General features: G+C 46.4%; 1 protein-coding gene and 1 long non-coding RNA gene across 3 annotated transcripts in view; one reads left to right on the top strand and one right to left on the bottom strand.

Moving 5' to 3' along the window:
* Nucleotides 1–25,393, bottom strand: part of LOC144115469 (protein argonaute-2-like) — a 103,752-nt gene that overhangs the window by 5,170 nt on the left and 73,189 nt on the right. Inside the window, exons 1-3 of one of the 2 annotated variants that reach the window (XM_077649868.1) lie at nucleotides 12,651–13,129; nucleotides 7,736–8,139; nucleotides 638–2,671 (exon numbers count right to left, since the gene is read on the bottom strand). In XM_077649868.1, the coding sequence (XP_077505994.1) occupies nucleotides 638–2,671; nucleotides 7,736–8,139; nucleotides 12,651–12,708 (2,496 nt within the window). In that variant the 5' untranslated portion in view covers nucleotides 12,709–13,129. Of the gene's footprint in view, nucleotides 1–637; nucleotides 2,672–7,735; nucleotides 8,140–12,650; nucleotides 13,130–25,393 lie in introns of those variants that run through there. The other variant, XM_077649869.1, reaches the window with a different exon arrangement.
* LOC144099252 (uncharacterized) lies at nucleotides 13,293–23,946 on the top strand. Its single transcript, XR_013307359.1, has 4 exons — nucleotides 13,293–13,508; nucleotides 17,547–17,676; nucleotides 23,230–23,293; nucleotides 23,887–23,946. It is a non-coding gene; the product is annotated as an uncharacterized LOC144099252 (long non-coding RNA).

Genomic DNA, 25,393 nt, shown 5'->3' with positions numbered 1-25,393 from the left:
TATGAATAAACCATTATCCACAGGATAGTGACTTTTCACAAAAAAAGTTGCATATCTTTCTGCATGCGGAATGGGGACAAGAGTATGCACTGCTGTGGCGAATGAGTTCTGGCGAACTCAGTAGGTCGCAAACAGCAGTTAGTCTGTCTAATGCCATTAAATACGAGCACGTGACACTGTTCCGATGGCGTTAAAACTTGATCACTAAGTAATTAATGACATTAAACATGACCTTGTGAAACTGGTATAGCACCTCTAACTGTCGTTCAGTTCAACGGACGGTAAACTGCACAGCCGTTAATATCGCCCGTGCGTAAAAGGGGTGAGACACGGAGCGGGCACGCACAAAACCCAACCACAAGCCTCAGTCTTGGATGTTTACCACCTTTTGAAGAGAAACGATCAAGCTGACGTCAACTAACACCGAGAAGACGTCTCCAGAAATGAATGTCCCGAATGTCCTGAAATTGTAGCGCTGTGGAGATCTATTCGGTGCCGTTACGTATATGCACAGGAAGTCCGCTTGTCATAAGACAAAAGGTTATCCAATGACGCTAGCGGCATTGAATGCGGTATAGCTGTCTTAACAAGATGAGAGTTTAGTGGACACAGTATTGTAGTAGGCGCAGTTGCTTACCTCATGGTTACGGACTTCCAAGAACTGCCCCTCGCTCACTCCGTCCCTGTAGAAGACGATCCGCAGGGGCTTGTGCCCGGTGGTGCGGTAGAAAACCAGTAGCAATTCCTTGATCATGTCCTTCAGGTCCTTGATAATTTCCACACGCGCCTTAGCCTTGGAGTCTTCAATCTGTACCCGAATGGTGGCGTGAAACTTGGACGGTACAGAGTCTAGGCTTCCGACGCACGCGGCGATGGATGGCCTGATCTTGTCCCCAGGCGATGGGTGCGACACGTCTGCTCCGATGACGATCACGGGCCTATGTAATAGCTTCGGCTTCTCCTGGATCAGGAGACTATTGTTGATGCCGCCCATCTTGGCGTTGATCTTTTGGCACAGGTTTTGGATGAGCGCTGCGTTACACTTTTGGACCACGTTGTTGTCCAAGATGCATTGTGTGCGCAGGGAGAGCTCAGTCTCTGCCACCTGCTTGATCTCAGCGTAGTTCGTGGCTTTTGTGATCACAGCCACAACCATCTCCAACTGCGGGCGCTGCTTGCGCTGCTCCGTGAGAACGGTCCGCATGGGCTTGCGGTTTGTGTCGAACGTGATGACCGCAAGCGGCTGCGCAATGCGCATGCCCAGTTCTTGGCCGATGCGGATCAGCATCTTGATGAAGTTGTCCAGGCAGTCCTTCTGCGCGAAGCGGCTCACGTTGAGAACAATCCACTGTGTCATCGACATCGCCTTGTAGAAGCGCTGCCCTCGGAGATCCCACGTACCGTCGCGCGGCTTGCACATGCTGTTGTTCTCAAAAACCAAAGACGGCGGGTCGAGAATTCTGCCAACAACCTGAGTGGGTTCGGGGTTGATCTTGACGCCGAACTCTCGCAGGTACTTGTCCGAGGTGCTGACCATGTCGCGCACAGACTGACGAATCTCCAGGAAGCGCTTGGCTGGCGGCTTGGCCGTGCGCTTCATCATCTCGGCGGTCTGACTCTCCTCGAGTTTCTTCCGACAGTGCTGGCCTTCGGCCAGCTCGCACACCTCCAGAGGAATGTAGACCGGATGCGTCGGGCTGCCACTCTGCACGCAAGGGAAGTTCGGGTACGACAAGCGCCTGTAGCGGCTCTGGAAGTAGTCGGCGACGGAGATCTGACTACCTTCTGATTCAAAATAGATGTCCTTCGCAGCTTCCCTCGTGATCTTGACCACTTTGTACTTGCGCGGGTACGGAAGGTGCGTCACTTTTACGCGGAGTCCTTTGAGCTCCCTATTCAGCCGCGCGTACTGGTTGTCGCGCAATGACCGTAAGTCCGCGGGTGTCAACACACGCCGGCTGTCGCTGAAGAACCTGCACATGAAGTCTACCAGTGGAAGCGACTCGTAGAATGCTGTTGCTGACATGTCGACGTTAAGCATGGGCTTCCATTGGGCGGGTCGAACACTCGCGTAGTAGCCAAACCACACCTCCCGGCCTCCTCCGAGGTCATTGTGCTCGTTGGGTCCCGGCGGTCTGAAGAACGAGCGTCCAACCGGCGCAAGGTTGATCGAGGGGCTGTGCCTCAAGACGATGTCGATGGCCTGGAGGACTTCCTGGGGCACAGTTTGTACGCGCTTTTGGAAGACGCCATGCAGGGCATCCAGGTTCACGGTGGCGGCATACTGGATCTTGATGATAAACTTCTGGCTTCTCTGGTCTTCCTCGATGTCGACTGTGAATGTCCGCTCGCGGAAGTTGAGCTGGCGGCGCGTGTACAGGTTCTTGCGGCCATCGAAAGCCGGGATGCAGTTGGCTAGGTCTTGCCGGTACTTCTTTACTAGGAGCTCGATGACTATCCTGTTGATCTTTGTACTGAGGCATCGGTAGTTTTTCTGCTCAGGAACCTTGGTCTCCTTGGCAGTCTCCGAGGAGATGTCGACGTCGTAGTGGTAGACGCTGCCGGTCGGTATCTCAATGCTGAAGTGGTTGGCAAGAAGTTGTATGGTCCGGCCCAGCTGGCCGTGGGCGGGCCTCCGCGGGAAGTGGGAGGGCAGGGTTCGCTCGAGCTCCTGCGCCGTGATTGGTGGTAATTAGAGCAGGGCATGAAGAAGTAAGTATGCACGCACTGTTTCGTGTGTTGAGCGTCACACAAGTTTGGCCGAATGGTCTTCGATCTACACTACAGTGCAGGACCGGTGAGTCTTAACGGGGAAAGCCTCCTGCACCCCGTGTGTTGTAGCGAGCCTATTAAAGGACGGCGCTTGAACATTAATATAGCTCCCCTGAGAATGTCTTAAATGTTTTGTGCAAGCGAAGTTATCTGCAGTCAATATCTAAATTACAGCGTCTTCTAGCCTTTCTATCTCCTTTCATCACTCTTTTCATGCTCACAGGTCGGCGCTCTTCAGCCAGCCCTACCCACTCGGCCACACCGCCGGCTGCAGACGCGTTCGGGAATTTTCCCGGTAATGGTGGGGGGGGGGGGGGGTGAGGAGGGCTTCCTGAACCGCCGAAACGACACTTATTATTGGCAGCGGCCACAGTAGCTGCCATACTTCTGAATCTAACCGACAGCCACATCAGAACAAAAATACGCAGGAGCACGAGACGGAGAAATGCGCGGGCGTGAAAAAATCGCTGGAAAGAGCTCGCCAACCTTCGCTCGGGATTGTGGGTTCTGTGCTCAATGTAGGAATATATGGTTCAGGTGTTTATGACGCAAGCTCGTAGTACTTGAGCGAGGTTATGTACACGGTTGGTCAAAAGTTCCGGGGCCACAGGGCTTGCTTCTTTCATCGGTATATCGTGGCATTTAAGGTGCGATTAAAGCTATCAAGGTTCGCAGAGTATAGAACGATACCTCTTCCGCCCTCTACGGATATTTTGAGTCTTTGGGTGTGTCATGTCTGCCTGATTATACAGCTCAAAAGCAGACCCTATGGCCTAGGAACTTTTGACCTACCCTGTACTTTCCTCGGAAGGTATTTCAAAGCCTTGTTCTATCTTGAGCACATATGACAGGGGCGATCGGGTCGACTGCAAAATCAAGGAACCGCACTGCGTGGTCGTGGTGTACATCAAAAGCGAGACAGTCAGTACTAGTTCTTTCTGTGCCTTAATTTATTTATTCAGGGAACCCAGCCCATGATAGCGCCAGTGCTGAAGTATTTCTTCCAAGGTTTCAGAACCACTCAAAGGGCAACTGTGGGCGAGTTTGAATGTTTTAGACGTAGTATTGTGTTCCTATTCGCATAACATTTCTTGGGAGTCAATTCTCTGTGCCTTTAAAAGCGTTTTTCAAAATCCTGAGTAGAAGCCCTTTAAACCAGCAAAAGCAAAGAACACCGAAACTAAAACTGGGTTTCTGCCAAAGAATGACGTCAAGATAGAAGCTTGTCGTCATGCATACTGTCACAAAAACTTTCGGCGCGTTGACTGACTAAACTGGAGACTGTAAGCGACAGACCACCGTTTGTGTGAAATGACCAAAAACAAAGGTCTTCATTTTCTTCTTCTTGCGCAAACTCCAAGCAAATATGGAAGGGCATGCAGCTGGTGACGTCACACGTGCAAGGTCTCCCACAGAAATCGTCCCGATTGGGGCGACAAAATTGGAAACATTTAATTATTCGTGCTGAAACAAACCGACGCCCGGCGGCGAAGCTCGGCACAAGGAACTACCTTGGAAATTTCGGCATTCGTGGAGGCCAAAAGAAGACGTCGCAGCTGCCCATTAACAGCGAAAGATGAACAACATTCACATGAATTTTTCTGCGAATTGAGAATGTGCAGACGCGTAATTTATAAGCATCAACAGCTGCAGTCCAAGGAAACATCAGTTTGCCAGAGTGAATGTTCGGGCTCGACGGTGCACCATTTCGCTTCGAGTTAAAGAGCATTTAACGAGTGACTAAAAAAAGACAATACACTCACCGCGGTGGCTCGGTGGTTAGAGTGCTCGATCACTGATCCGGCGTTCCCAGGATCGAACCCGACCGCTGCGGCTGCGTTTTGATGGAACCGAAACGCTAAGGCGCCCGTGTGCTGTTCGATGTCAGTGTACGTTAAAGATCCCCAGGTGGTCGAAATCATTCCGAGGCCCTCCAATACGGCGCTTCTTTCTTTCTTCTTTCACTCCCTCGCCTTTTTGTCCTTTCTCTTACGGCGCGCGGTACGGGTGTCTGCCGATATGAGAGAAAGGTAGCCCAATAATAATAATAATAATAATAATAATAATAATAATAATAATAATAATAATAATAATAATAATAATAATAATAATAATAATAATAATAATAATAATAATAATAATAATAATAATAATCGGTTTTGGGGGAAAAGAAATGGCGCCGTATCTGTCTCATATACCGTTGGGCACCTTGACCGCGCCGTAAGGGAAGGGGAAAAGGAGGGAGTGAAAGAAGGAAGAAAGAAGTGCCGTAGTGGAGGGCTCCGGAATAATTTCGACAACTTGGGGATCTTTAACGTGCACTGACGTCGCACAGCACACCGGCGCCTTAGCGTTTACCCGCCGCAGTGGCTCAGTGGTTAGGGCGCTCGGCTACTGATCCAGAGTTCCCGGGCTCGAACCCGACCGCGGCGGCTGCGTTTTTATGGAGGAAAAACGCGAAGGCGCCCGTGTGCTGTGCGACGTCGGTGCATGTTAAAGATCCCCAGGTGGCCGAAATTATTCCGGAGCCCACCGCTACGGCAATTCTCTCTTCCTTTCTTCTTTCACTCCCTCCTATATCCCTTCCCTTATTGCGCGGTTCAGGTTTCCAACGATATATGAGACTGATACTGCGCATTCCCTTTCCCCCAAAATTATTATTATTACTTAGTGTTTTTCCTCCATAAAAACGCTGCCGCCGCGGACGGGTTCGAACCCGGGAACTCCGAATCAGTAGCCGAGCGCCCTTACCACTTAGCCACCGCGGCGGGTTGGATTAGCCCCGCTAATCCAGGATATACAAAGCGAAACCGAGATTGAGGTCTCCACTGAACCACGGAGCCGATTGTGCGCTTTTCGTTTCGTGAAAATGAACGGTCTTTGCAAAGTTGTCCACGCCAATGAACTCTATGAACGCCGTCGGCTCACTTGTTTTGTTTGGTTTTTTGAGGAAAGGAAATGGCACAGTAACCGTCTCACATCTCGGTGGACACCCGAACCGCGCCGTGAATTAAGGAAGGGATAAAGGAGGGAGGGAAAGAGGAAACTAAATTTAAAGTTGGATTTTGAGGAAATGTGCGGCGGTGCGCAGCGGCTGAACACCTGTGGCTCGGTGCTAGTAGTGGCGCATGCGCAGTAGTGAGTAGGGATCGAGAGAGAGAGAGAGAAATGCGCCATGTGTCGTCACTGCTCCTCGTGCATGCGCAGCACGGCTCTCCAGGAATCACGCGAAACTGCTCAACCTGCGGTCAGTAAAGCTTCCGCTTTAAAAAGAATTTCACACGCTGGCAACACAACACTCAGCCGCTGGTGCGTAAGTAGTGAACCCAAAGGCTAAACCTGACGACGCAATAATTCCTCGAGCCACCCTTTATCCAGGCGACGACTGAGGCCCTGAACCTCACAGAAGAAACTGTGAGAATTGAAAATTGGTTATCGGGGATAGGAAATGGCACTGTACCTTTCTCACATATCGGCGGACACCTCAGACGCGCCGTAAGGGAAGGCAAAAGGCGAGAGTGAAAGAGGAAAGGAAGAAAGAAATGCCGTAGTGGAGGGCTCCGGAATAATTTAGACCACCTGGGGATCTTTAACATACACTGACATCGCACAGCACGCGGGCGCCTCAGCGCTTCGCTTCCATCGAAACGCAGCCGCCGCGGTCGGGTTCAAACCACTCATCGAAATACAAACTTTCCTTTTAAATTTCGCCCACTCGACTTGTCTATATCATTGTTGACCAAGGAACTCATTGCGGTTCCCAAACGTTGTTCTCTATCTTGACTTTCTCAGCGGTTAAATCTGATGTTTCACTTCCAGAGCGCCCTATACGTCAATCACTACCACGATGCTTGCTACCCACAGAACTTTTTGTTAGTAAAAACTAAGCCCTGCATAGTCGGCTGCAATTCGAGAAAGAAGCGACGGATGCCCTACCAAGGAAGCCTTGCAGCCAACGGCGTCGGCCAATTCTCCGGACGCCGCTCTCAATCTGATTAAACGGTGGTTCATCTCCTTTCATATGCCACTCCCTGAGATGTCACGCAGGTCCAAGAGGATTGACTAACCATGAAGTCATGAGAACCAGTCGACGCCTTTGGCTGGAGGGCCTCTTTCGAGAGGAACATGCTGTTTCGTTCTTGAGTTGTATGCCCCGCCGCGGTGGCTCAGTGGTTAGGGCGCTCGACTACTGATCCGGAGGAGTTCCCGGGTTCGAACCCGACCGCGGCGGCTGCGTTTTTATGGAGGAAAAACGCTAAGGCGCCCGTGTGCTGTGCGATGTCAGTGCACGTTAAAGATCCCCAGGTGGTCGAAATTATTCCGGAGCCCTCCACTACGGTACCTATTCTTCCTTTCTTCTTTCACTCCCTCCTTTATCCCTTCCCTTACGGCGCGGTTCAGGTGTCCAACGATATATGAGACAGATACTGCGCCATTTCCTTTCCCCAAAAACCAATTATTAATTTTATTATTATTATTGAGTTGTATTATACCGGGGTTTGGTTCTCGTACCGTCTGTGCAAGTCGATATTTTGGAAATGTGATGTTTCCTCTTGCCTTGAAACTAACAGTTAAAGCCCTTTGTAACGAAGCGGTTTATAACAAATCAACTGATATAACGAAGAAATTATGATTGCACGTGGAAGCTCAGCCAACAGGAGCTATAACGAAGCTACCCTTACAAAGAAGTTATCGCCGGAAACTTTCAACTTCGTGGTAAAGAGGTTCAACCGCTTTAATAGGTGCAACTTTATATGGACCCCTGGCATAACAAGCTGCACAGCATGGTTTATAACGAAATAATGGATATAACGAAGGAATTACGATTCCCCGTGGAAGCTCGGTCAACACTGCATATAACGAAGTAACAGCCGCGAACACACTTTCTACTTTGTTATAACGAGGTTAAGCGAGCTACATGCCATAGCCCAAGGTGAAGCCCTTTTCGGAAAACAGTACGCACCTTGATACTGACATCGCCGCCTGGAGTGGCCTGGTCTCCAGCTTCGGGGGTCTGCTCTGTTACTGCAACGGGCGACGTACATGGTGGCGACGGTGGTAGGGCAGCTGCTGCCGGCTGACTGCGACTCACGGCGGCTGCTGCGGATGCAGGCCGCGGGCTGCTGGCCGCTACGTTGGCGTCACCTGCGGCGGCGGGGGCCCCGTAGCTGGGACGGGAGGCGCTGGGCTGAGCGGTGGGCTGAGCTCTGGGCACCGCGGCAGGGGCCGGGCCGCGGCTGACGGCGCGCGGCTGCGGACTGGGCGCGGCGCCCTGCTGCAGTACTTGCGCGAACAAATCCCGCGGCGTACCGGCGGGCGACGGAGCAGGAGCGGTGGCTTGATTGCCACCGCTGGCCGAAGGCACCGCTGCGAGCCGAAAATGCCCGTTTAACGTAGCGTTCATACATCTGCTGCGTTTGCGATCATAGCGATCGCTACGACACGCATATATACACCGCCGAAAGCTGAAGACTGGACAGCCGTCGCCGGAGCTCCGTTGGTAGAGCACCGGACGCTAAATTCAGAGGTAGTGGGTTTCGGATACCAACGGTGGCATGTGGTTGTTTTCCTTCTGCTTTATAATCAATTATCTTTAAAAAGTTTCGTTTTTTCTTCATGGGGGTTTAACGTCGCAAAGAGAGAGACAGAGAAAGACGGAAAGGCAGGGAGGTTAACTAGGCAACACCCGGTATGCTACCCTACACGTGGGAAGTAGAACGAAGGGAGAGATAGAAAAGGGAGAGAACAAAGGGATATGATCACTTTTCCACGTGTCCGTCGGCCGTTACTTGCAGGGTACACAGGGCACACACTGATTGTTCACAATCTTGCACTCAGTCCTGAGTCCTTCAAGAACTTTAAAGGTGCCTTCAAAGCTGTCCTCTGCGATGAAGGCGTACTCCAAGGACCCAGACTCTTTAACAAGTTTTTGCCGTATTAAGACCCCACGGATGAACACCACATATTATTAAAAAAAACATCCCTTATGCTTCTTGGTTCGGTCACTGTTGGCCTCCATCATGTATGTCATAACGAGCACCACTTGTCCCTTCCCTTGTCTGCTCAACGGTAAAAGACAGATGGTATAGAGTACCTAGTCGAGGGTTTGACGGAATGCCGTCTGGTCAGGTCAGCAGAATGAATCTTCGGTTTACTGACCATGTGAATATGGTCAGCTGACTTCAGCTAACATATCTGACATGGTCAGTGACCGAAAATTCAGTACACTGTGGTCGAGAGCATACGTCGCAATGGCCGTCCCAACTAAGACAGCTGTGCAAGCCGACAATGGCATGCTCTGTAACTACACACGACTAAACACGCAGCGCCCCCAAACAGCGTCGTATACCCTTTGCACGGAAGAACTGAGTGTGAGGCCCTAGCTGTCGCACAGGGTCTTAATTTTCACACAAATGCGATCAGCCCTCCCCCACAGCAACGAAGAAGCAACAAATGTCCCGCCGCGCATTCAATATATTTGCGACACACGCGCACGCTTTCCTTCTAGTTGTATACTTGAGAACAAAAAAAAAACAATTTTAAATTTAACTTCGCTAACCCTGGAATTCAGCGAAAACAAGGACGCTTGCTAAGCACCTGTGGCTCGTCCACGGCAGCGCCTGCATGGACAGCCGTTCTATAGTATATACACACACGACCACGTGGCTTAGACGTATCTCATGGTCTTACACCCCCATAAATGTGTTCACGGTCAAAGGTGAACCCAAATGTCACCTAATGTCAAAGGTCAAAGATCAGAGGTCAACTAAAGGTCATGGGTCAAGGGCAGAGGTCAAGAGTTCCACGCCATAACTGTACCACGTACGGTCATACATGGCTAACATGGTTGGGCTGAAAGTCATTGAAGGCTATTCTCCGGCCTATGCGACTTCTTTACCAACGTGGTGAAGCTTTTCGCTTCGTGTTCAACTGCCGTGACTTCTTTAGTTTCATTCCTTTTAGAGCCCAGTTCGCCCGTTGCTGCGTTCCGCGTCGTAGTCGCTGTAACATGCTACCTGACAGGTGACGTGTTACGGAGTGTGACAGGTGACGTGTTGGCAGGTAGCACCAGAGCGAAGCGCCACCTGACACACGAGAGGAATGGACAGCCGGAAGGCGGCTGCTACGGGACGATGCCGGAGGGTCGCTAGCAACGCAACAGGAACCTGCCAAGCGGTAGCAAGCGGCTTGCGAAGAGCTGCGCTCAAATTCCGAATTACCGTCTGTCATAATGGGTCGTCTGTCTGTCTGTTACTGCCTGGAAGAAAGAAAGGAAAGTGCACAGGCCTGCTCACTGGCTCAAGCCGAGCCACAATCGCTACCACGTGCAGATAGTAGGAGAGTTGAAAGATGGGACAGAAAGACAGGATAGTAAAGACGCGCTAAAGACAAGGCCGATCCCGGAGGTAGTGCAATACTGGGCCAACCGGTGGTGGGAAAGAAGCATCCTTCAAACTCCCCGCCACATTTCCAAAAATAAGTCCAACTTGGACCCGTAAGAGATACTCCACGGGTCCGGACAACTATAATGGGGCGTCAATTTTTTTTTAATTTATATATCGGGCGTAAAGAATGCACCTTTCGTACCGCTGACAACGCTTGCTGTCACGGAGAATGTCAACACATGCTGGTTGTGAGAAACGTTTCCCCAAATCCCTGCCTTTCCTCAAAATCGACGGAGTCCAGAACATCGTCAACGCCAATGCCAATGATCACAATGAACGCGGCGGTGGCGGCTGAATGACGTCATAGCTGTCACGTGGTTTCTCCTCGGTTCAAGGTAAAACTCTCCTACACGGCGAAGCAGCTACGCAAGGTAGTAGTAAAGCATTCCCTTCACAGGAAGGGGACGATTAGATGGCTGCCCGGCCCTATTGAGCTGCGATGTAGGGGCTGCCGCACATGTGGCGAGGGCTGCTTGTCACCGGAAGTACCTGTTGCTAAACCGTCGTCGTCGCTTCAGATGAGGCGGCTGTTGCGAGTCCTTTCTGCCAATCTTTTCTCTCAAATCTCGTTTAACTCTCCAAATGTCTGCCCGTAGCAGCGATTATCTTCACGTGTCAGTGATTACCTGCACGTGGTAGCTACTGTGGATCAGCTTGAGCCGGTGGGCGGGTCCGTGAACTTTTCATTCTTCCCTAAGTCTCAACAACGACAACAAAACTCTGCCACACATCGCACCACACAGCGGGACGCCAAGCTGTTAAGCCGGCTTGATTTCATCCGGCAGCCCCATAGAGTGCGCACTCATACCTAGAAACAAGAGAGACGCAGTCGCGATAAACAGCGACCACAATCCGGGGAAAGAGAGACCTTTGCTGAAAATTGAAAATTGGTTTTTGAGGAAAAAAAGACGCAGTAACCGTCTCGCATATCGCGGCGCACACCTGAAGCACGCCGTAAGGGAAGGGATAGAAGGACTGGGTGCAGAAAGGAAAAAAAGAGGTGCCGTAGTGGAGGGCTCCGGAATAATTTCGGCCTTCTGGGCATCTTTAACGAGCACCGATATCGTACAGCACACGGGAACCTTTGCGTTTCGCCTCCATCGAAACGAGGCCGCCGCGGTCGGGTTCGAACCCGGGTACCCCGGATCAGCAGCCGAGCGCCTTAATCACTGAGCCACCGCTGCGGGTAATCCGGATAGGCCAAGCAAAAAATGCAGCGCAAAGAGATTAAGGAAGCTCAAAAGCGATACCCGAAAGGCGCGGGTTCGATTCCGGCCGCGGCGGTCGAATTTCGATGGAGGCGAAATTGAAGAGGCCCGTGTTATGTGCGTTGTCAGGGCATGTTAAAGAACCTCAAGGTAGTCGAAATTTCCGGAGCCCTCCACTACGGCGGCTCTCATAGCCTAAGTCACTTTGGGACGTTAAACCCAAATAAACCATAAAGAAATCGTAAATGCGCTTAGGGGATTAGGGTGCGGAGCTGCGGAGGTGTTGCTATGCATCAAGAACGGACTAAAACGAGACGGCAGCGCTCGGAAACATGCCGTAGATAAAGGCACTCATCAAGCGGAAGAGCGTTCCACAGCACCTGCTCCGTGTCAGGTCAGCAGCATGGCCGGACCATGCAGGCGCACGGGCGACGCGTGCAGAAGCGCATGCCGCCGCGGCGCACAAAGCCGTTTCGAGCCATCGCGGCGGGGGAAGCGGCCAGAGTGAAGAGGTTCCAAAAATATCGTTGACCCGCCGCGGTGGCTCAGTGGTTAGGGCGCTCGACTACTGATCCGGAGTTCCCGGGTTCGAACCCGCCCGCGGCGGCTGCGTTTTTATGGAGGAAAAACGCTAAGGCGCCCGTGTGCTGTGCGATGTCAGTGCATGTTAAAGATCCCCAGGTGGTCGAAATTACTCCGGAGCCCTCCACTACGGCACCTAATTCTTCCTTTCTTCTTTCACTCCCTCTCTTATCCCTTCCATTACGGCGCGGTTCAGGGGTCCAACGATATATGAGACAGATACTGCGCCATTTCCTTTCCCCAAAAAACCAATTATTATTAATATTATTAAAAATATCGACATTTTTCGCTGCAACGCGCTGCTCAATCGCTGTATTCGCTCAGTCGCTTGCACGTGAACCAACCTTAACGCGATATAAAGGCTCTCGAGGTCGCTTCGGCTCAACCAAACGCGGTTTTTTTTTTTCTCTCAAGTCACGGTCACTCACGCTCAAATAAAAATGATAGCGAAAACAAACGGGTAACGAAGCTCGTGAATTTCGTTCAGCCTTCTCGCAAAAATTTAATGCTTTAGAACAGAATCATCCTAGCCCACGAGGTTAGGCCTACAGCGCCCACCATGTGACGCCAGATGAACAAAGGGATCGAGCACCCAAACGACAGCGGCGGAGGCCACAGAACCGAAAGGAAATTCGCTACGCACCTGGAGGTCCACCAGCTGAGTCGTTTTTCTTCTTGTCTTTGCGCTCTCCTTTCCCCATTTAGATAGCGGGCCACAAACACAAATGACAATCACCGGAACGGACGTCTTGACTGTTTGCCGAGACCCTTCAGAAAGGCAAAAAGGCTGCGTTGTTACTCTTTTATAGTGACCTTTTCCGCTCCGTGATTCGCTCATATGCTTCGCCACGAGCTGCACGTGTTCCGTCGTCATTGGCTGTGCTTGGAGACGTCATGCGCGTGCCGGCGCTACTGCCTCCAAGAACGCATAAAGAAAAAAAACAATGGATCCAAAGGAAATCGTCGTACGATACCGCGTTACCACTGCTCCTTATGGGAACGCAGTCACGGCGCGTCTCGAACACGCGCGCTGTGGAACTCGAAGACTGCAAATGGACACTGTTAGAAAATTCTGTAAAACTACGGGAAAAGCTGAACGGCTCCCGTCCCGCACGTCGGCGTAATCGCCAAAGTGTAGTTTCGGTTTCGAAACGGGAACTGCTGCGCAATTCAGAAATGTGCAACTAAAGTGCGAAAGACTTGGTACATTCGTGCTATTATGCTCAGCGCTACATAGAGCGATTGCACGCTTATTATAAGCGTCACGCACTGTCAGGCTGTTCGTAAGCGCAAATAGCGTCTTTTATTCTTCGAAACATGATTGTCTTGCGGAGTGATACCACCCCTGGAGCCGCAGCACACAGCGCGGAGTGCCACAAAACGCGGCTGCTGATGCCACTAATGGCGCGTGAACAGCACGTCGTTTGACGGCGACTGCAGCTGTGTGCCAAACAAGACAGCATTTCTTGGCCGGACAAAGCAAGTGCTGCTCGTTTTCAAGGTATGTATACATTCAGCTTTTATCAGCGCTGCGATTATCAAGACAGCACTGTCAGTTGTCGCGGCGAACAACTCACTGTAGGGATCGGCAGCTGCAACGAGAGGAGAAAAAGAAACCATCCGAACGAGTTAGCGCGTACTGTCGCGTGAAATGCAAAGAAAACATATATGCATGCCCCAAAATGGCCCTCGCATCGGCGTATCAGTAAACCTGGCCAGCTCGAAATACAGCATGATCGAGTATCGTGGCTCGTTACCGTATACATGCGAAGCGCGGGCGCACATGGTTTCGATTCGCCGTATTGAAGTGACAAGGTGATGGGCACATGCTATACATACCGTTATTACATTTTTTTTTTTGCGCCTGGGAGGTAATCCGCTCCTTATCCTGTCTTCGACAGATGAGGCAGCTATAGGACAACATGTACGCATTTTTATTTGTCTGCATAATTTCGTGAATCTATATACAAGTGAAACCATGTGACAAGTGAATCTCTTAGAATTGAACATGTCATTAAGTGCCTGCAATAGCTGAATCGAATTCATTATTTCAGTAATTAATTAATGTATTAATTAAGTGAAGTGCAATACTCGTCTCCAAGCAAATTGAAACAATTAAATTGAAATATTCTGCCGAATTCACTGAGCCGATTTTTCATGTTTGAGCATTATTTTTATTGTTCTTGATACTAATTATACATTGTTTTGCCATTGTGGTGTTGTTGGTTGCTGCTGTTGCGCCTGTTTCTAAACATATTGAACCAATTATGATACTGCGGCTTGCATTGTTTTGTTTCTCACCCTAATATCTTTTGTACAAGACATATTTTTTATAGCAATGTGTAATGTGTATTTCCTTTGCCCCGTAAACCTGTATAATGATGTTGCAATATTTTAATATATACGTGCATTTATTTTTCCTGGAAAAACCTGCAGTTCAGCATTGTTCTTATGTATCACTTTGCAACCGCTCACTCCCCTCTCTTACTGCCTCTGCATGGGCCATGAGAGAACTTGAGTAAATTATAATAGCTAATGCAGATTTGAACTGAATAGGTTAATTTGGTTGTATTTCATTAATTAAAATGAATGATAAGGGTTGCCATTTTTGTAATACTGGTATATTTCCACTTCTGAATTTCCAAGTGTTCAATTGTTTTGTGTTTGGCACAATAAATGTTCAAGTTCTGACGCGGCTTCTACCACCGTTCTCGCCAGCACCAGAAAAATTTAATGAGCATAACATTTGAATTTTGTGTATTGGACCAAAGTTGTCATTTTAGTAGGTCTGCTATACATGTTCAAAGCAAGTGGTCATCAGTTTATTTTAGCATCTAGCGAAACCACCCAAACATACCCCCTTTATATGCCCTGAGGCAGTAACATTGTTTAAAAAAAAAGATGTGTGCATGTAATATAGCTCATCTAAATTTTATGCAGCTGACTTCATGGGTCATTTCATGCCAAACGCACCAATGTTTGCTCATAACCCTCTTTGATTTTGGTCCAAAAATTTGTCTTTTTATTGAACTCACAAAAGAAATTTCTCTTAATATCGAATGAGAAAAAATTTTTCTCATCATCTGACAGCCCTTTGAATTTTCCAGACTAGTGCAAAAGTAGGTCTCCGTACAAAATTCATGATAAAATGTTTATTTTCTTTTTGGCCTCCAAAGTTTTTTTGGACAACTTATATGAGTTGTATTTTTTATCATGTGTCAAGACAATGCCTGCACAAGGTTTTTGTTTTTTGTAGTTTGTTTTTTAGCTCAAAATGCTTCATTTCGGAACTTTTTTTAAAAAGTCCACACGACATTTATGAGCTATATAAAACTTTTCATTGCCTCGCCAAAACATGTACTACATGGATAAATTGTTTACACTAAAATTAAACTGAATAACTTTCAGGAAAAAAGTTCCAAAGTTGCGAAAAAGTGCATTGTGCTGTGTATCCAGACAAAAATATGCTGTAGTGCTCAATGCAACGGTGCAAAATCAATTCCTCAATCAATCATCGATGCAAAGTGCTGAAAACACAGAGTGAACAGGTGGTCTGTGAGATTATTGGGGCAGCTAGGATTATTCAGACTACGAGAACAATGCGTCAGCACACCGTCCCTACTGCTAACAAAAAAAGAACTTGAGCTGTCAAACGTGCACTGATTTTCACGACTGTGCAGGAGTGCGTGTGCCACACAGTGTGCAAGCCACGTGTCCTTGGAACATGTGGCGACTTTATGGAAGGGTATATGAAGTTCTGTATTTCTCAAAACAAACATTGCAAGTCAGCGCTTGTTGTGTCACCTTCTCATCTCGTGCACCCGTCTGTGTTCTGCACTGTTACTTGGGAGATGCTTTGGTGTGCTGTTTTTATAAAAGCCATGCTCTGCGAGGTGCGAGGACGGAATCTGGTGGCTCGAGGGGGCATCCACAAATGCGAATATGATCGCCTCGGGCGACCAGAGTCTTACCTTACGAAGGCCACATCACGACACCTTATCAGCTTCTCACATGAGCAGATGCTGCACAAAGGAGACCCTCTGGGTTCCGGAAAGTGCAGTTCAGAAAAAAAAAGTCCAACTTGATCACAAGTTTGGAATGGCTGGCTGTTCTGGTTAAAGGTATATGTGCATTGCACTGTTTTAAACATGCATCTCTCAGTACTGTTCTTGTTTAACTCTTATCATTCTCAGAAACAGAGGGCATAGTGTACTTGATCCCCTTGAATTGTGGCTATGTTTACAATGGTAAAACTGGCAGGTGTGCCAATGAGAGGTTAAAAAAGCGCCATTATGATGTGAACAAAGCTGTGAGGGAGAATTTGATGATTCACTGTCGTGATTACGATCATTTGCCAGATCCTGAGAGCTGTGTGCTGGAATTCATGCGCTGTATTGTGCTAGACAGACACAGAGAAAAGTTGATGTTTGAGATAACCAAGGCTACGAAAATTTTAAAATAACCACAATCATTGTGGTAGCGCACCTTTTGTGTCACTCACACTCACTAAGAAAGAGTTCGTGTGGTTAAATGCCCCATAATCAATTTTTGTTTTGTTTTCAACGCGTCCAGTGTGAATATGTAAGGCATACCTTGTTCATTGTTTTTTTTTGGGGGGGGGCGCAATGTATATATTTGACATGGTTTGCAGTAAACCTTCTTGAAAGACAGCGTTTGTGCCATCGTATTGTTTCGTCGTCCTTGTCTGTGCTATATTGTCATGATTATTTGACCTCCAGCTACCAAATTAAAAATGACATATTTGATGCCACCAACACACTGAAATGGTGATTTCGGGGCAAAATGCGGCAGAACCGCATATCCAATGGCCACCATTTTGCTCTTGTTTGAAAACTGCCGCTCTTCCCTACATTTAAGTATTACTTAGTATGGGGAAGTTCTCTAGGAATATCTGCATTCTGCCATTTTCTGCGGCCTCTACAAGGGCCTCTAGAGTGCCTGGCATGCGCATCTCAAATGCAGTTTTTTCCACTTCGTGTTTTTGCCAACTTGATTACCCTTACAGATGTTTTCATTATGCTTTTGTGGTGCAATTTCAATTAAACTTACACTGTCGAGATCAGAAAGAACTGAACCATGGAGCTATGCTATATTTTTGTAGCTCGGTCGAACATATCAAATTTTAATGTCACCTAATTATATTTTGTAATTATGATGCTTTAACAAAATTGAACATTTCTGTATGATGTTGTACCTCAATAACAATACAAATAGCATAGCTTTGCATGGTTGAGGGAAAGTGTCTGAACAACCTGTAATAAATTACGTAATTAGGCTTCAGTTATTTTTCCATAATATGAAAACCGATTTAGATGTTCTGAAACTAATTACATGTTCGAAAATAGAAGGAAGTATTACATATCCACAGCTAATTTCTTTACGTTATATCTTGTAATAAACATTTTCATTTTTAAGATCCACATCTTCCCTTTAGCCTCGAGATCGTTAACCAGCCTGCTAGACCGTATGGATCCTTGCTTTAAAAATTCACATTCTAAAATTTCCTTTTTTGTTCTAGGTATTTCTTGAAGACAGCACAGAAGTTGATGAGGAAAGCTTTAAGTACATGCAAGAAAACTTTGGTGGCAATTTGGGCTGCACATTCATACTTGGCTCCAGTGCTTTCACTTCAGATCGTTTCAATGCAGGTATGATGCTTTCAGTGCATGCAACACTCTGTCGTTATTCATAAGCACATGCACCACCTATCTTCTGGCCAAGGTAAATTTCAAGCCCTGGTACTCAGAGGATTCACAGATGAGGCTGACAACATAACATTTCTCGAGTGTGCATTGAAGTGTGTTGTTACACATTGCTTTGCATTCATTAGGCTGGTATGGCTTGTGATCCCGAAGCTGCACATGGGCTAAGAGAGATGTCTTAGTGCAGGGCTCCGAAATAATTTCAACCATCTGGGATTCTTTAATATACAGGCACTGGCATCGCACAGAATGCGCACCTTTTGCATCAGTAGAGTTATGCGGCTCTATGGGTCTGACCTGACTAATATGCATTCTTATTATACCCTGATGTACACAAACGGCAGGCATGTTAATTATGAAGTAATTTAGATTTGCTATCAGTATATGTGATAACTTGAAGCAAGCATTAGCCTGAGCATCAAGTTTATTCTAGGCTAACGATGGGGTCAAGTGATCAACAGCATCTGTTTAGAGTGGTGGACTGTAGTGGTTTAACTGTATTTACCAAACTATGTGCACAAACAGTTCTGCTTTAATAAATTTTTTTCTCATGACTGGTAAATCTTGAAGCAAGCAAACTGCATGCCAAGGATGCATTGTATTGTTGTCTGCATTGTTGTAGCCACTACACCTAGTTATATTGAGTGAGAAGATCCGTGGAGTTTTGATTAAGAGCCCTGCTACTGCACTATGACACCAGAGCTCCGATGTGATGGTTGTACAGTCATTGACAAAAGTTTGCAGGATGCAGATTGGCCGAAAAAAAAATAGCATTACCTCGCTAGAAAGTCGGCTATTCATTCCAGCAAATGGAGCACGCATATGTCATCATGCGTGTGTACTTTTCATTGCCGTGCTTTGCCTGGCTACACAGGAATACATTTATTGCCACGAATCTGCAACACACAGGCTTTTGTGTATGACTGTACATGTGAACAAGCTGTGTAAGAAAACCAGAAAAATTATAACATAGTGCTATAGTTGCTATACTTTTCTCTGGACCAAGACGTCTCTCAGAGAAAAAATTAAAGGTGAAAAAAGGAAAGGCACTAGAGTTTGGCATACTGTCATCCCAAGCTTGATTGTATCCTTTTCTATTTCGGAAGAAAGGAAAGTGCTACAGAAATGAGTGGAAAGCAGGTTGAGTGTAATGAGAAATGCCAGTGTAGTCATAATCTGAAAAGAGAGCTGGAGCAATTTCTGCCAAGCAAAACTTGTACTATCACAATATTATTTTGGTGTGGCTGCTGTATTAGCTTTTTTCAAATGACTGCACCTGCTTGACATAAGGCCAGAGTAAATTAAGCAAAGGCAGCTACAAAAAGCAAAGCTGCATCCTGCTCATATAATTGACTTCTGCTGCCCCTATGTTGGACACAGCAAACCACATGTCCTTGCTAAAGCAGCTCATTGTAATTATTTAAAGGCGCCCAAAACACACACAAGAGAAGATAATGGGACGGAGTGCCACTCACAACTCTGTGAGTGGTCAAAGGTCAACGAGTTCAAAGGTTTGATTCCTGGCCATTGGAGCCAAATTTAAAAAGGGTAAAATAGAAAACCGCCAGTACACTGTGTGATGCCAGTACACATTAAAGTTCCCTAGGTGGTCAAATCATCTGAAGCTCCCCACCACAACATTTCTCATAAAGCATGGTCAATGACCTAGGCAGGCAAAGTAGAGCAGTGCATCTAAAAATAATATGCAGAAATGTGGTTAAGATTGGAGCTGTAAGGAATGCACCTACTTTGGACAGTTAGTGACTGCAGACCTGGATTATGAGAGTAAAATAACTAGGAGAATAAGAATGGGGTGGAGTGCACTTGGCAGGTACTCTCAGGTGATGAATGGCAGTTTACAAGCATTTCTGAGGGAAGTAACAGCCATATCTGTACTCTCCTATGGGGCAGAAGTGTGGAGGCTAACAAGTTCGGTGAACTTAAATTCAGGGCAATTCAGTAAGCTATGGAAAAGAAACTGATAGCTGTAACATTCGGTGACAGAATGAAACAGGTGGTATTTGCCTACAACTGCTAAATAATTTATAACTGAATTTTTTCTCTAATGTATTTCGGTTTCATTGACCGAACGAAGACTCTGACGTCAAGTGAGAAATCATTTTTGTCATTTCAGGGGTTGGAAGAAGCTGGATTAAATGTCGTAGTGAATTAAATCTACATATCTGCTGATTATGTTAGCTTTTCTAGTTGATCACGTGACCAAAACATCAACTTGATGTCACAGTCATCGTTTGGTCGATGAAGCCGAAACAGCATGGGAGAAGAAATTCAATTATAAATTATTTAGCTGTTGTAGGTTTAGTACCATCTGGTAATCCATGTATTCCATGTCTGATGCATCATTTGAAAAAAGAAAACACGTAATAAAATTAGTTGTCTATAGTCCTTAAAGGGTAGTGCTACAAGGGCTAGCATAACAGGAGACGAAGTCAGGAAGGCAGATGAAATTAGAAAGTTTTGAGGGTTAAAGTGGCCGCAGATGGCACAAGACAGGGTTAATTGGAGGGATATGGAAGAGGTTTTTGTCCTGCAGTGGACATAGACTGATGGTGATGATGATGATACATCACGCTGGACTATCCGACTTGATCAAAAATATGGGGCAGAGGTTTAAATGATTCTAAATGCTGTGCAATAAATTCCATCTTGCAATTTGTTCGGCTGCTGTAGGTACTGGTATTGTTGCCACTCAACTCCTTTGCCAAGTCTGATTTCATTTGAATTTACAGAGGAGCCTTTAACGTCGTCCCCCCAGCCATCACTGGAAGCTTTTCAGTCATTGACGATTCCATAGAACTCCCTGTCTCATAAAACTCTAACAGCCCTGAGTGCACCAAATCCACTTGACCGAAGTCAATATCAAGAAGTAGTAAGACTAATAGCAACAGCAATGTGCAAAGCGGCCTCAAGGCCAACTGCAAAGCAAATCCGGTCAGTGGCCAATCGTGTCGGCCAGAAATATTCGTCAGCACTCTGTGACGCACTGTCCACCTCTTCAGGGGGTAAAACGTTTCATGGACTTGCTTACAAAATTAAGTGCCGAATTGAAAACGCAAGGCGCGGATGTAAGCGCCTTTCTGAGGAATTGTGCGGAGGGCCTCTGAAGAGGGCAACAGCAAGGACAACTTATGGCTGCACAGAATGGCAGCCACCAGTCACTGCCATAGACTTCAATGATTGTGAGGAAGCAAAAAAAAATGCTTCTTGCTGAAAGCTCTAGAGGAGCAAAACATTCCTCTGCAAGAAGAACTCTTGATGCGTGCTTATGCAGCAATTCGAGCGACCATCAACACTAAGGGCAAGCGAGCTTGTGATGTACAGAAAGAGTGGCCCTTGCTGTTCACGCAACGGCACTTCCTGGCCCATATTAGAAGGCATGTATGCAACTGTATTTGCAAGCTGCATGTCAGTAAATTGAAGTGTTGTTTGAGGTTTCAGGAAAAGTAACTGTTGCTGAGTGTGTGTTAAAGTAATGCTGGATGCCGAATGTGCAGGGTAAGCCACGTATTGGATTAGGGCACTTCTACTACCAGATGCAATGTCAAAGAATAACTTCCAACAATTAGTGCAATAACTGTTTAAGTAATAAGGAATCCATAAATTAGAGGCTGTGAGCATTCATTATCATGTCTGAAAAGTGAACAAAATTAAAAAATTGGGTTAAAATTTTACTTAATTTGAAACTCGGTGCAACAGTAGTTAATATAGTCGGGAGTAGACTGCACCTATGGGTAACGGAGTGGATTCCAAGAGAAGACAAGCATAGCAGGGGGCGCAGAAAGTTAGGTGGGCGGATGAGAAGTTTGCCGGGTACGGTGGTCACAGTTGACAAAGGACAAGGTTAAATGTAGAGACATGGGAGAGGCCTTTGCCCTGCAGTGGGTGTAGTCAGGCTGATGATGATGATGACTGCACCTGGTGCAGTTGCCTTTGTAAGTCTGTCGTGCTGCCTTCTGAGAGCCTTACCTTGCAGTACAAGATCAACAATTTTTGCAGTCCATTTATTCTTGTTGTTGATAGTATGTCGCAGTAGGCATGAGGTATTAGTGTGGTCATGCATATAAGTGCATACCAGATATTTCAGGGAAGCCCGCATGTTAACTAGTTAGGTGCATAACTAAGTTCTGATAAAACTGTCACAGTTAGCACCTGGTTGCAATTAGAGATTTCTAGCTGGTCATTACTGAGAGCCATGTCAATTTTTAGAATTTTGAAACACGATTACCTTTGGCGCTGTGACATGGAAAGTTTGGCTATTTCGAATGTATAGTTACGTGCACAAGAGGGATTGGTTTGTCTGCATGCATTTCAAAAGTGCTTGTATCTTGGCATGATCTAGCTAAAATTTTCTGGGCCACAGCATCTAGAGTAATCGTGTTTTCGAAATTCAAACACTGATATGGCTCTTACTAATGACCGGCTACAATTTTTAATTACTGCCAGTTGCCTGACTGCGATAGTTATGAATTTAATTATCAGAAATTATTTAACCAACTTACTAGCAGACTTTATTCACCTGTTTGCATTTCCCGCTTACACTGGTATTATTCTGCCGCAGAAAGTCTTCATAACTCAAAAAGCCGATTTTTAAAAATTAGTGGCAGGCTTCCCTGAAACACATTGCATATGACCATCAATTTCGCACCAAGATGGCAGGGCCAAAAAATGAAGGGGTAATGCATGACACAAAGAAGAGAGGGCATACCTTGTAGATGTTGATAAATTGGTCAGCACTGGATCGTTAGGTTGAAAAGGGTGAATGTATTGTGCAAGCACACAAATTACCTTTCACTCACTGTTATGGTTGTTTTCAGCAATGTCAAGAAGGCTTTACAGCTAAACATCATTTTTTTTTAGGCTAACGGACACGCAGCTAGAAGGATTATTTGTCAATCAAGAAATTGCAGACCTCGAGGTCTTGTATGCATTCCTGCGGCACAGCCTGAAGGGAGACGAGGCACTTCAATGGCTCCTTATGACAGACAGGGCAGGACATGGGCCGTCCAAAAGCTCTGCTCAGTGGGGTGTTCCCATTGCTGTGCATTTTCTTCAAGGAAAAGACAGAGTTCCTATTTAGTGTTTTTTAGGTGAGATTATTGCGGGGATGGATATTTGGTAGCCTCTCAGCATTAACATAATTTCTGCTTTATGACCGTAGATGAAACTTTCACATATCTCTGTAAAATTCTAGAGCACTTGCTCCATCATTTGAGTTCACAGAAATTGTAGCCAGTGGCAACGAAAAATTAACAATTAACATGCGTCATTGTTCCAGTAGAATTTTATGGGCACCACCTCAAAGTTTACCGAAGTGCAAAAAGCTGTGAACTTTCCTTTTTGTAGTCCTGCTGCTGCAATTAGCCAGGTGTTCATTATTCCTGTGATTCTTCAGCACACTTGTTACCTGTGTGCCCTTGTGTTGAACATGCAGTTTCCTTATATTCATCTGCTTATGATAATGGCTTCTTACCTCCACAGACGTCACCCTGTGTTTCTGAACTGATTAGTGACCTGCCTCCTACACCAATGGTGGTTGTACTTGGTAAGATTTTAAATAATTTTCTGAATGCTTTGAGCAGAGTATAACCTTCTAAAAAGCATGGAAGTATGAAACCTCATTGATCACAAAGAATTAGAGCGTGGTAACGAAGGAGGTTGTTGTGAATTACCCTGTATGTCAGACTCAATGCAGCTTCAAGAATTCGATGAGGCATGCCAAGCAAGCTAAATTAACCATCCGCATGCCACAGTCTTCTCTTTGAGATTGTACCTGGCAGCATAACCCGCTGCTAGAACCTTGTTAGTGTAGCTATAAAATTCAGGTTTGTGGCCTATAATATTAACTTGAGAATATCGCATGCATTGCCATTCATCCATCTGCTCTTGTCCGTTGCTTTATAAATACCTTCAGTGTCTAGCATTTGCATCTACATAGAGGTGCCGTCATATTTTTTTTGTGAGCTGTGCTGACATGACCAGCTATGTGAGAAAGATTTGTATGCCTCATGTTCATATTATCATGCTAAAAATTATTCTTCTGAGCTGTAGCATTAAAAAAAAACGAATTGCTCCACAATTGCTAATATTTAATCCGAACTCAGTTTTTGATGCAGTCGTTGATAATTTTCTTTTCAGGCACAAGCATCTTTGACTGTGATTGTACGTGCATTGTGACACTCGACGGAGCAAAGTGCTTTGAAGGGCTGAGCTTTCTGGCCGCCGTGGAGACCCTTGTATGCTGCCTACTTTTGTCTCAACATGAAATACAATCAAGAAGTACAAGCCACATTGGAATTCATTCAGAGGTAACCACATAAATTTTTCTCTTGTGTATAGACAAGTTTTTATCATATCTATCTCTTTATGACTGTTGCAGTATATACTCAGTAAGACGTGAGGAAAAAAATAGCATGTAAACTGCATATGCCTGGCATCCCTCCTGCAGCATCTCGACATTGTTCCGATTCACTGTGCACGTGCATTTTGTGCATAGTTTGACAACCTTAATAACACGAACTGATGGGCGAGTTGGTCTAACACTATGGTGAAACAGTGCAGTGGCACACGGACAAAAAAAGAAAGTAACTACTAATCTTCACTAGGTGGCTGGATGGCACATTCTCTCATATGAGCTGAGCATACGTGAAGCCACTGGAAGTTGGATGGCTTGTGTCAGAAGACGGAAGGCTGCTGTGCTTTTCAGTGAATGCAACCACAGCTTTCATCCTTTCGTACATAGTTTTTATGCCACTCTCTGGTGGCAACTGCTGTTGTATCACAGAAATAAGAAATATGAACACGAGAAATATGAGCATCGCTTGTCATACCTTCCAGTTTCAGGGAAATCCAGGAAAATATCCATGCAAATGCTGCGGTAAAGAGGTGCTTGCATAGCACTCTGCGTTCTTTTCTTCAGAGTGCAATGGAGTACTAGTAGAATGACAATGAGGCTAAGGTCATCTTATAACTGAATTTTCGCATAGCAGAGAATAGGCGAACCATGACAGAAACCAGGGCACCCGTCCTTTGAACAGCCGCTCGATTTTAAATACTTCAAATATACAGCGCTAGAAGTTGCAAACAGCCGATGTCTCCTGACATCGATGGTGGATGAAGATGTTCATTGCTTTAAGCGTTCATTAAACTACCGGACATGCCTATAGCACAGCCAAGTTTATCTAGCGGCACCTACCTGAAGCACGCAAAATAGTTTTTGGGCTAGTCATGAGCTAAAGGAACGACTTGTGAGAACGATGAATATTTACGGCAGCATGTGCCATTTTAGATATGTGCAGCGCGAGAGAAATGGCCAACAGGAGAGAGTGGTAGAGGACATGCGCTGCTTTAAGCCAACTGCACCAAGCCCCATGAATAAAAGCCCATTCAGGCATAGTACTTTATCTGCTACAATACAAAGCAGTACTTGATACCCTCTTGTACCAGGACACCACTGACGTCACATTGGGTAGTAGGTACATCCTCTGTCGGCTTCGCTCAAAAGAATACAACTTGGCAAAGTGGTTGGCTAGCTGCGGAAGTTTTCCACTTACTACATGACAATAAAAATCAGCGTTTGCAACCTGGTAACTGCAACATAATAAGCGGTATCACGCAAATTAGAACTTGAATACTAAGCAAAACT

Source organism: Amblyomma americanum, chromosome 1, assembly GCF_052857255.1.
Source record: "Amblyomma americanum isolate KBUSLIRL-KWMA chromosome 1, ASM5285725v1, whole genome shotgun sequence".
In the NCBI taxonomy this organism is placed as follows: Eukaryota; Metazoa; Arthropoda; class Arachnida; order Ixodida; family Ixodidae; genus Amblyomma; species Amblyomma americanum.
The sequence above is the reverse complement of the archived record's forward strand: the minus strand, read 5'-3'. Positions and strand labels throughout refer to the sequence as shown.